Genomic DNA, 12,175 nt, shown 5'->3' with positions numbered 1-12,175 from the left:
TGCACCATTGATCTCCATCTGGCCTGGATTGAAAGCAATTGATCCTAATGAGGATTTCATGATGCTGGTTAATGACAGTGGCCTTTGAGATGCTATTTAAAACCATGTCCACCCCCCAGCAGTTGTCAATCATTTTGATGAGCTGTTTGCCTTGACATGGCGTGTGTCTTGAGGCTGCGCAGGCATCATGCAAACTCTGTTTGCTATTCTCTTGTTGATTTTTTATTACTTACATGTGTTCAGATAATATCTTATTAATGCTGTGACCTTCCTTCTCTGTGACAGCTAGTCCCATAATAACAAACCACATGGCTACAATTATACATTCAACTTCGATTAGAGAAAGCACACAAACACAGGCATTTAATTATGTAGCTTTATATGTTTTTTTAACCATTTTCAAGTGACAAATATACAGCATATAGTACCATTTTAGTGTAATTGGAAACGGTACAAGGGCAGCAAGATTTAGAGCCCCTCTTCCCCACATTGTTTTAAACTTTAGGGCCATTGTGTTATTGCTGCTGTACGCTCTGGAGCCTATCCATCTTCATTGTGGCCCAGTGTCCCAGTAAGAACAGCAGTGCATTCCTCATACGTGTCACATTTTGCCGCACCCGTCATTAGCGGCAGCCAGAATAACAGTGGAGACAGCACTGATTGGCTCACCTTTCACCTGTGTATGCTAATGTAACCCGCTCAGTTATGTGCGTGTGTGTGGGATGGCAGCAGTGACTCCCGAAGGCGCAGGGCCAGTTGGTGGTTAGCTTAATTGTCAAGTTCCTGCTGAGTGGTGTGTCCAGAGCAGAGAGCAGGCAGTATATATGTGTGTGTGTGTGTGTGTGTGTGTGTGTGTGTGTGTGTGTGTGTGTGTGTGTGTGTGTGTGTCTCAGACCTCAACACTTCACACTGTATGTCCTCACACACTCTGCTAATAGGGTTTGTAGGTCAGGGTGTGTAAGCGGTTTCTAGAACCCCACTGTGCACAGAGGTACTACAGTGTGGACGTGGCTGTTAAGAGCACAAAGGAGTTTATTTTGTCATAATAACACCTAACTGTTTGTTCTCAATCATATAAGGCCTGTTTACAAACTCACACCCAAATATATACCCGCCGTCTGTCTTTGTGCTAACAGTTGACCATTTGGCTGAAGTGCAGGTACATAGTCGCCATAGAAGCGAATGGATTGGCAATCATAACAGACCCTTAATTAGTCACCACACACTTCCCCTACCAGGCCATGTTATCCACCCTGACTCACAAACAGGCTGAGCCCAGAAGGTTACTGCTGGCTTTTGGTCCAACCACGTTTCCCTGGCCGGGGTCTAATCCAAGCTTTAGTTGTGGGTCATTACATCCTGGGCTGCAGTCTTGTGGAGAAGATTGGTTCAGAATCAATCAGCTCAGCTTGCTAGGCTGACCGCAGGGCAGTGAGAACGGCCCAGCGCTCTTCAACAGGATCAGAATGGATTAACTGGCACACTTTTAATTGGGAAGGCTCTTTTTAAAAAGGCCTGGGTTGATTGCATTGGCGGAGAGTTATGTATTCCCAAATGTGGAGGAGGAGGGCCATGTGGTCGAGATGCTGATAGGGTGGAATTAGCAGATAGGGGTTGCAGGAAGTGTTTGTTGTGGGCTGATAGAGAGTCCAGCTAAAACACATGTCATAAGCTACAGTATTAAGGCTCAAGGTCATACATTTCACATTCAAAACAGAAAGGGCATATAAACACTTTTGTACACACAATTAGTGTTGGTGTTGATAGGAAGAATTACCTGAGGAAGTCCTGTACTGCCCTCTTTGGCCACAGTGTGAACAGAGACATATTGCTCTGTGAGGAAGCTCTCTGCCACCATGGAAAAAATCCCCCTTAAACATCCCCTCAGAGTCCTGGGGAAAAGGTGACTGCATTCGCTTAACTCTGTTCCCCGGCCTATTGATCCACTGAGCCATTTCCCAACTGTCCGTCAAACTGTAGAGGCAGTTTTCTGCTTAAAAAGAGATCAGGACGTTTTTTTCTTTTCACACATTTAATTAAACAGAGATGCAGGACCCTTTATTAAGGTTTAGATGGCCCTCTCAGTCCTGACAGGGTCATTATATCTTAAAAAGGCATCTGCTTCAGCTGTACACACGTATGCATGTACGCACACACACGACACAACAGTGGCCGGAGGCATGTTCTCAGGTTGTCTGTCAATCTGTTTGTCCGACCAATTCTTGTGAATGTCATATCTCAGAAACGCCTCAGGGGAATATCTTAAAATCTGACACACAAGTCCTGTCTTACTGGAGAAAGAACTGATTAGATTTTGTTGGTTAAAGGTCAGGGGTCAAGTTCACTGTCACCTCACATCCGTCCCATTCTCATGGACAGGATATGGCAGAAACACCTGGAAGGAATTTCATTACATCTGGCTCATTTGAAATTTTATCAGTCCAAGAGAGAGGGAGAAAGAAAGGGGAGACCTTCTCTGTGACCTCTCCTGTGTGATGTTGGCATTCTTATGCCATTGATTTGTTTTCAGTGTGATACTGTAGTATTCTTTAATATATGTTTTAATGTACAAATATATCCCCACCCCTGCTGTCCCTGCCACAGTTAAACTGCAATTCTCTAGGAAACAGATGCAGGGTGTGAAATACAGGGCGTCTCAGGGGTACTTAGACCCCTTTAATGACACTTCAGACCCCCTGAAAGCCTCAACAGCAAAATTTGGGGGGGTCTCTGGAAAAATCGCATCTCCTCCTTCTCCCTCATTAAAAATTACAGAATTTGCATAGTCCCCGCCCACTGTGCAAATTTCCAACCGCCCCCTCCATCGCCAAAACAAAACACGTCTCTGCCATCGTTTAGTGGCAACTTGTTGAAACTTAGCTAGTTTTAAATGTAGTAATTAGTAGTAGTAACGTTAACGTTAGTAGTCAGTAGTGAGTTTGCCAAAATTATGATGGCGGTTACAGCTGGCTCGCGCATCGCCGAAATGGCTGCCATAGGTTGCACCTGGGTTTCCATCATCCGGTAATTGACATTTTTTTACCGGTAAAATCTGTTGAAGTCCGACATATTAAAAATCCACTGGTCATAATGTCCAGTGAAAATAATATATTTTCAACTAAAAAATAGTATGTATAACAAACTGCACTCCCTCAGGGAGAGAGAGAAAGAGCATGCATATGGACAGTGCGTACGCAGCGCAACAAGTGGTCAGTAGAGCATGAGACATGTTGTTCCGCTGTAGCCTATACATTTCAGTTTAGTGAAGTTATTGAAGCAGAGTACACCAGCTGGGCGTACTCCTGGGTGTAACGTTACGTCCAACTTAGAGCTGAAGGTTACTATAGACTTTAAATTACACCCTGTGCACCAGTTAGACTTAGATGAGACTTTAAAAAAGGGCATTAAAAAGAGAGAGAGTCATCTGTGATCGGACAGTAAGTTGATCGAAAGGTTTCGTTTTGTCAGACAAGTCCTGTTTGAATTAATTAAGAGCTCTCCCCTCAGCTGCAGCATGTGTCAGACAGAAACGCGGCGCTGTCCCCGCCCTGCAGGTGCTGATTGAGCTTAGATTTTTTGCCAGTAGGGACTTTCAAAACACAGAGGGAGACATGAAAAATGTACATCAGACAACGGCATGCTAGATTATTTATGTTTCCTCATTTCCCTATCCGTAAAATGTATTTTTCTTTACTTGTTTTGTTATCCATATCTTCTGTCGATCTTGAGATTGAGTGGTTAGCGAGTGGAGACGTGTGTTGCTTGGTAACAGTCATTTGACCGTAATTTCACCCATTTGTCCGGAACTTTGAAAGCTTCCAGGACACGTGGACCGGCACAGAAACCCTGGGTTGCACACAACCATAAGCATTGCGTCACCCCGTCCATTAACGGGATTGGCTCCTTAGGTTTGTGAAGTCTCAAACCCTGCCAGTCTGAAAACATGTAGTTCAGCCTGTCCTTGGTACACTGCTGTTTAAAAGCAGACAGGCCCAGCCATGGAGATGACTGCTTATGTTGTCCCTGATATGTCTTGTAGCACATGAAAAACACCACATGGAGATGTTTACAAGGTTAAAAACAATTTTCACCAGAGGAGGTCTTTAAACAATGAGCATTGTGTGAATATATTTTCTTGCTGTTGGTTCTAAAAAACAGCAGACCAGATTTGAATGGTTCATAGGAAAGAAGGCTGTCTACAAGATGCAGGTAGTGAATACAATGTTATCTGTTAATACAATGAAACTCTTTATCAGAGTCAACATGGATGAAAACCTAAATGACTATATCACCATCAGTGTCAGAGATGCTCTTTGAATCTATTACATTTGGCTGTAGTGTGTGTCTCTCTTAAACAAGAGTCTAGACAACACGGGAAACATAAAAGCGTTGATTAATGACTGGCGAGCACATCAAAGGGAAAGCGTCGGCACCGTTCAGGAGAATCTCGCCCCGCGTGCAGATGAGAAGCATTTGATGTTTGACACACAGGAGGAAGGAGGGAGGAGCAGGGCTCATCCACTTTGGGCTGTGAAGTAAAAAATCTCACTGTTTGCTGCAGATTATGATGAGGATTAACAATCAACGTCAGAACAAGTGTGATGAGATTGCGTGATGAAATGTCGATATTTTTACACGAGCAGTCATTCAAGGTAACTGGAGTACTTAGACATTGTGTTATTGGAAAGATTATCTAAAGGGAAGGGATATGTATATAACACATAGTTCATCAGTGCGGTCTGGTGTCAGTCATGGTGTCAAAGAGAAATGTAAGGAGATTCTTAGTCATGTTGCCAGATGGCATGAAAATCTGCCAAAAGGCTCAGCAAACTTTTCTGATAGACGAGGATTTTCCTCCATCTGTTTCAAACTAGCAACTGTTGGAAAAAAATCCCCAAACACAGAGGAAATTATGCCAATATTTATTTAGAAAAAAGATTTGTTGGACACCAACAGAAAATGTTTGGCTAATTAGTTCCTTAAAAATGTTACAATATACCTTATTGTGTGAAATCGAAAGAAAGTCTTAAAGTCATGACTATGAAATGTTGCTAAACATTGGCCGGAGAGGCCAAAAGTGACCTTTTTATGACACAATTCAGACTTCCTGGCACATCTCAAGAGTAAAAGCTTGGATGTAGATTGATGAAGTTATTCTGCATGCTGCTCACTGCCACACTGCCCTGTCTTGCTGGGAGATTTAAACTGAACAGAGCCATTGATAATGTTCTGAGTTACACTTTTCTAAAATGACAGGTCAGAAAGCCTAAGGTACCATAGCATAATAGTAGCCATGAAAAGATGAGTCATGAAGTCAGCAAAATTACTAACCATACTTATACCCATCAACCATAACATTATGACCACCTGCCTAATATTGTGCAACCAAAACAGCCCTGACTCGTCGAGGCATGGACTCCACTAGACATCTGAAAGTGTGCTGAGGTATCTGGCACCAAGACGTGAGCAGCAGATCCTTTAAGTCCTGTAAGTTGCGAGGTGGGGCCTCCATGGATCTGACTTGTTTGTCCAGCACATCCCACAGATGCTCGATTGGATTAAGATCTGGGGAATTTGGAGGCTTGAACACCTTGAACTCGTCGTGTTCCTCAAACAATTCCTGAACCATGTTTGCAATGTGGCAGGGCGCATTGTCCTGCTGAAAGAGGCCACTGCCATTAGGGAATACTGTTTCCATGAGGCGGTGTACTTGGTTTGCAACAATGTTGTGGGTAGGTGGCACATGTCAAAGTAACATCCACATGAATGGCAGGACCCAAGGTTTCCCAGCAGAACATTGCCCAAAGCATCACACAGCCTCCGCCGGCTCGCCTTCTTTCCATAGTGCATCCTGGTGCCATGTCTATACCAGGTAAGCGACGCACACACACCAGGCCATCCTCATGATGTAAAAGAAAACGTGATTCATCAGACCAGCCCTCCTTCTTCTATTGCACTGTGGTCCAGTTGGCTTTCGGCGGTGGAAAGGGGTCAGCATGGGCAGCTCCAAACACAACAAACTGCGATGCACTGTGCGTTCTGACACCTTTCTATCAGAACCAGCATAAACTTTTTCAGCAATTTGAGCTTCAGTAGCTCCTCTGTTGGTTTGGATCACATGGGCCAGCCTTCACTCCCCATGTGCATCAATGAGCCTTGGCCGCCCATGAACCTGTCCCTGGTTCACCAGTTTTCCTTCCTTGGAGCACTTTTGGTAGGTCCTGACCACTGCGGACCAGGAACACCCCACAACAGCTGCTGTTTTGGAGATGCTTGACCCAGTCGTCTAGCCAACACAGTTTGGCCCTTGTCTTAACGTTCGCGTCCTTCACTTGCCTTCTTTTCCTTCTTCCAACACATCAGCTTCAAGGACAAAATGTTCACTTGCTGCCAAACATATCCCACCCAATGACAGGTGCCATTGTAACTAGATAATCATCACTTTACTTGTCAGTGGTCCTAATGTTATGGCTTTATATAATTTACTCAAACCAAATGTATCAAGCTTACCTTGTAAACACAGTAACAGTTTTATACAAGTTATCAAGCCTTACGTTACTTCTTCTCTTATCTTAACTTTGTACAAGAATGCACTGCTTCTCTCTCTAATTACATGTAGGGAACCATTACAGCTGTAGAGCTATGCTGTATGTCAAAGATTATGGTAGAATCATCTCCTCTCATCAAGTCTTATCTTCACTAAACTCCGCTTGTTCAGAGAAATGAGACACAAATGTAGGAACTGCAGCATCGATAGAACTCTCTTCTCTTGGCACAGTCTGAAGCCTTATCATCATGTTGAATTATGCTGGCCTGTAATTGACTCACATTAAAGTGACATGTTCACAATAGTCATAAGTAAGCTTCTAATTACAGTGGAGATCCAACAGAAGTGGGTCGTGAAGCAGAAATATATCACTTTGCAAAATACTTAGCGCTGCAGTGTCTTTAGCTGTATAGCCTGAACAGTGTGTTTAAGTACTCGTAGTGGAGCGGTGACGTAAAGCTATTGTTCAGCTATTGTGTTGAAAAACTGAATCTAAACTTGTAGATGATTGTTAGAAAACACAGTTCAAAACAACAAGTGAGTTTAAAAGATGGAAATCTCAGTCATTGTTACTGATAAAAAAAATAATAAAACCTTTATTATTGTGAATCACCTGGGCTTTTATTTTGAAGAGTCAGTCTGTCTTGTTGTCTATGCCTCACATGTGTGCATTCATTATACTGTATGCCCCAGCTCCCAGGCTGTGAGTAGGTCTCTGGCAGCACCTAGTGGCTGCAGGTGAACACTCACAATTTTGTACTTGGCATACTCTACACGCACACACACACGTTAACGCACGCACACACACACACACACACCTAGCGGTGCTTTATCCAGCTAGGCTCTGTCCTTGCCTCTGCTGCCGTGAGCTATCAGTGCTCCCTACTGCTCACGGTGGAACTGCAGTCATCTCTCACACACACATGCAGAAATCCCATGTAAAAGCATGTCTCTTCTTTGTCACTCCCACAGATGTGTGACTTCCCCCTCACACATTACATGGATAACACAGCAACACACTTCCTCTTCTCATGAATATTTAGTCAATGAAAAAATAGCAAAAAAAGCACGTGTTGTTTTCCTTATTTCAGGCCTACATACACTTTCCATAGGCGTATTTGTCTTCTCACTGTCTGTTACATTATGTATTTGCTGTGGGCACATATGGCTTCTTCTCCCACAGCTTTATATCCTGTTGTTTCAAGCTCGCTGTGATGCAACTTTGTTTTGAATCATCTGACAGATAAGCCTGTCAGTATGGTAATATAGGTCTGTCGATCCCATGGAAGGTTACAGGTCAGCCTAATGAACACAAAGCATACAGCACTGCCCACTCTCCTCAGTGAGAGCCAAAGCATCTCTGAGAGAGACTTAAACTCGTCCGTTGACACACACAGAGAAAATAGTCCCTGCTAATAGATCAGAAAATGACCCCGGACACTCAGTCCTCTGTTTATGTGCCAGAGCAAGGTCTCTTCCTGCTCTTATTCTAATTAATGACATGGCAGAATTGATTGTTTGGAGTGTGAGCCTGCAGAAAATGTGTTTGGAATGACTTATTATCTGGCTGGACAAAAGAGATGAAATATTAGGCGTTAAGTGGCGCTGGTAATAGAATTCCTCATGAAAGGTGTATTGATCAGGGCGGCCGGGCCTCCGGAGAATTCACATATCATGCAGTCTTAATTACACGCCAAGCCAGGAGAGCTAAGGTCAACCTGTAAGCGTCTGAGCATGCACACGCACAAACACACACACACAGCTCCAGCCATTTAACATCAGAGTAACGGCAGATACACCAGTGCACAAGAGAGGCAATTATTGTCCCGTCAAACATTTTTAATTACAAACTCCAACTAAACTCTGTGCACGTGTGTTTTCTTGATTAATTTCTTAATTAAATATTAAATGCTTTAATGTTTTGTCAGACAGTCTAAAAATCATCAGTCATAGAAGAGTCACAAAACCAGCAAAGGTTTGCACATGAAAAGCTGGAATTTTTTGCTATTGTCACTTTAAAAAAGTTAAATGTTCAAGTTATCAATAAGTTATTGCTTATTTATCTTTTGCTCCTTTTATTAGGGCAATAGGACACAGTACAAAAGGTGTAACAACATTTATACAACATTTAGTTCTGACCAAATAATCTGATTGGATAAGAGGCATTTCATGAGAGTACAACATCAGTGGGACTTTTCACTCTGTGTATCACTCCGCCTCAGCCAGGTGTTCTGAATACTGTAAATTAACATTACAGCAGACCGTGGTTGTCTACATTGATCAAGCTGTTTCCTCTGAATCACACAGCAGACTCTTATTTCACTGGTTGATGATAAATCAAAACAAACAGATATATGTACATGATCAAAAACAGCTGATCTGTGGTAACCTGGAGACACAGAGTGCAGGAGAATGTTTGGGTTGCTTGGCAACAAAAGTCAAGTTTCAGTTAAGTTGTGGAACGAGTTGTTGGAGCAACAAATAATCTGTTGTCGATCATTACATTTTACTATAATTTGCCGCTTGTGTAAGTGTTGTATAAAAGCAATAGCACACTACAGCCTCATGCCTACGACTGAATCACAGCCATGATGATATTCACTACAACATCACTCCCTCTCATGTGATAAATAAAGACAATAACACTTAACTGTCGATATTGCTGCGAAGAAAATTGGTTAGATGAAAGTTATTAGATTACACGGTGGAGTTTCAGTTCTTTTTTTTTGATGATTTAAATAAGAAACCTTTATTGATTCCCAAAGGGGAGATTTAGATGTTGCAGCAGCATGGGGAGGACAGAGAAAAAACGAATAGCCTAATGATGAAGCCATGAAGAAGTAAAGTGAAAGAATTAAACACAAACCTATAAAGATGTGAGTATAAAAATAGTAGAGAAGTGTTGATAGCAGATCAGTGGATGTTATAAACACCTTTTCTTTGCCATCTTGTCTTCATGTGTGAAATCAGTAAACGCCACATAAACAGCTGGCTTTTGTTGTTTTAGCAGCGTGGGCAATTCTGCTCCATTTGACCTTTTCCTCCTTTGCCCTCTCTCTCTCTAACACCGTCCTCTCCCTCTCTTGTGTCCTTCCGTCCACCGCGGCGCCCCCTGCCCCGTGTTGTGACAGGCTTGTCAGGCTCGTGTTGGCTGCACCATGTGCGGCGCTGGGAGGCAGCCGGGCTCAGTGTGTAAGAGCCTCTGGGCTGAGCAGAGCGTCTCCGGGTGTCTCTCTCTCTCTCTCTCTCTCTCTCTCTCTCTCTCTGGTTGGTTACTGGAATCACCCAGCACCTGCTCCCCCTGACCTCGCTGCAGCCAGGGGAGCACACGCACACAAATTGCCCTCTTGCCTCGCTGACATTGTTCACAGACAAAGCTGCTCTCGGATCAGTGGTTGAATTTGCTGCCGTTCACCCATAACTCCATCCATCTGTCATCAGGCGCTCTGATTCCTCCAAAGGAGCTCTTTGTCTTTCACACAGCGTGGTTTTTACATCAGTGCAGATGGCAGATCAGGTTCAACCTTGTTAAGCAAGTTTTTGTCTTTTTTTGTTGTCACCTGTTGTAACTGTGTTTTCCGTCTGCTAGGTACCAACGTCCACGAGGCCAAGAGGATTCTGTCGGAGAGCGGCCTGCCCATCACAGCAGCTGAAAACCTGGACGACGCCGCCAAGAAAGCAGTAGCCGCCATCAAGAAATAGAAAACCCTCAGTGCAGTCCGTCCACTCATCTCACCATTCACAACCGCCTCTGATCATCACAGCCAGCCTTTTCCTTCACATTGAGACCTCGAGCCTTTACTTTCAAAGGCCTTTACCTTTTTGTTTTAACACTAGTTTCCAAATAACTCCATCACTGCCAACTGAGTGTCTTTATCACGGGGTTTGTGGTGCAACATCAGCTCACAGTTTAAAAGAACTTTTATTGCAAATTAGATTTTTCTAGATTAAATTCTTTTTAATTTGTTTACCTCACATGTTATTATTTTACATCATGAAATTCACCATTACCATGTTGTGGAATATCATAAAGGTGTTATAACATATCTCACAACCTTGAAGGAGACTCAACACTTGTGCATTCCATTTTCCAATGCGAGGACGCGGCTTCCTCTCTGCATCCTGTGGCATTTTTACATAATAGAAGTTAAAAGGGATTCATTCTTCGCGTCCACCTCCAGCCTTTGCTTACCAGACTTAATCACACTAAAACAAAAGGCAGCATCACAGCCAGCAGTCAACTCCATGATTCCATCCGATGCCTTATCAGTGTCTGAGGAGGAAGAAGAACCCTTGCTGTGAATTTTGTACATCATGTCTTATTTCTTAAGTGCTCTAAAGGAAACAGGGAGTGAACTGCTTGAACCGGTGCTGGCTTTATGAAGGCTGAAGGGTTTGTAAACGATGTTGCCATCTTACAGTCCGAGCAGTAGTTTCAGAGATTTTGACTGAGAAAAAAAATCAAGTATACAAATGTACTTAGAGTGTTTTATAATCATGAATGTATATTGACAGGATATCATGAATACAGTGTGAAAACTGTGTAAATAATTTGAGAGATTAAAAGACAATATTTCAAGTTAAATGTCTGTTATTTCTTTACTTCATCAACAGAAGCTGATGGTAAGTAACGAAGATGTGGAAATAATAAATGCACTTGCGCTACTGGCTTTTTCAGGAGAGTAAATTAGCAGAATGGATAATGTCAATGGAGGCAGACCTTCTGCAGCTTGCACTGTTTGGTGCCTTGAAGCATTTGAACCTAAAATTGACTACCTGAGCAAAAGAAGAAGAACCTGTCCAAACATGAGATAATCTTTGACTTTTTACAAATAATTTAACTTCTCGTAGTCAATATCGCCACTGCTGTGCTAAGTTTGTCTTCAGATCAAAAGAGTGAACCTGAAGTCTGAAGGTCAAATAGTCTAATATCTAGAACTACAGTAAATCCAAAGATATCATTTGTGTTTTTACAGGTAAGGCCATGTGGTCGCTGGCCAAAGCAGAAGCTCTGGTACCAAAACTATACTTGACCAAATACATTGTGCTCGTCTTTAGAGCTCAGTATAACATACACTACCAGTCAAAAGTTTGGACACATTTTCTCATACAAGTGAATGGGAAAGTGTGTCCAAACTTTTGACTGGTAGTGTAGATAAACTGACAGTTGCTTTGTCCACTAATTGTTTAGCCAATTAAAACAAGACTTGGTCAAAAGCTAGTATGTGGCTGACCGCATCAGGTCAGCGTGTGCTTTTGTGGGCAATGTGTTACAAGGACTGTCCTTATGAGGCCGATGACAATGTGTTTGAAAGCAGGTGCGCGCTGCAGACGTAGGTGAGGACAGCGGAGGAGCAGCCCCGCCCACTCCCCGAACAAAGTATCCAGAGCCTTTCAGAGTCAGTGGAGGTCCAATATGCTCCATGATCCGCCATTGCGATGTCGCAACTCTCTCTCGCTACGGCTCTTAAAGTACAGTCAGTCAATCAGTCACATACAGACCCATGTGTAGGGCTGACCCCAGTGGTCAGCCAATGAATTGTAAAAAGATGAATAAATGTCCAACACAGCTTTCCCAGAGTCCGAAATTTCATTTGAAACTGCTCTATTTTGTCACGAAACAGTCCA

At 43.0% G+C, this 12,175-nt stretch overlaps 1 protein-coding gene across 1 annotated transcript in view; it reads left to right on the top strand.

Annotated features, from left to right (window-relative positions):
- The window catches only part of suclg2 (succinate-CoA ligase GDP-forming subunit beta), a 112,832-nt gene extending 101,724 nt beyond the window's left edge, over positions 1 to 11,108 (top strand). Inside the window, exon 11 of the mRNA XM_069677795.1 lies at positions 10,137 to 11,108. Within this exon, the coding sequence (XP_069533896.1) occupies positions 10,137 to 10,249 (113 nt within the window). The 3' untranslated portion in view covers positions 10,250 to 11,108. The remainder of the gene's footprint in view (positions 1 to 10,136) is intronic.
- The last annotated feature ends 1,067 nt before the right edge of the window (positions 11,109 to 12,175 follow it).

The sequence above is a fragment of the Semicossyphus pulcher genome, unplaced genomic scaffold (genome assembly GCF_022749685.1).
Source record: "Semicossyphus pulcher isolate SPU_LCO1_2020_fin unplaced genomic scaffold, fSemPul1.0.p SCAF_3, whole genome shotgun sequence".
NCBI lineage: Eukaryota > Metazoa > Chordata > Actinopteri > Labriformes > Labridae > Semicossyphus > Semicossyphus pulcher.
This window is presented reverse-complemented; position numbering and strand designations above follow the sequence as displayed.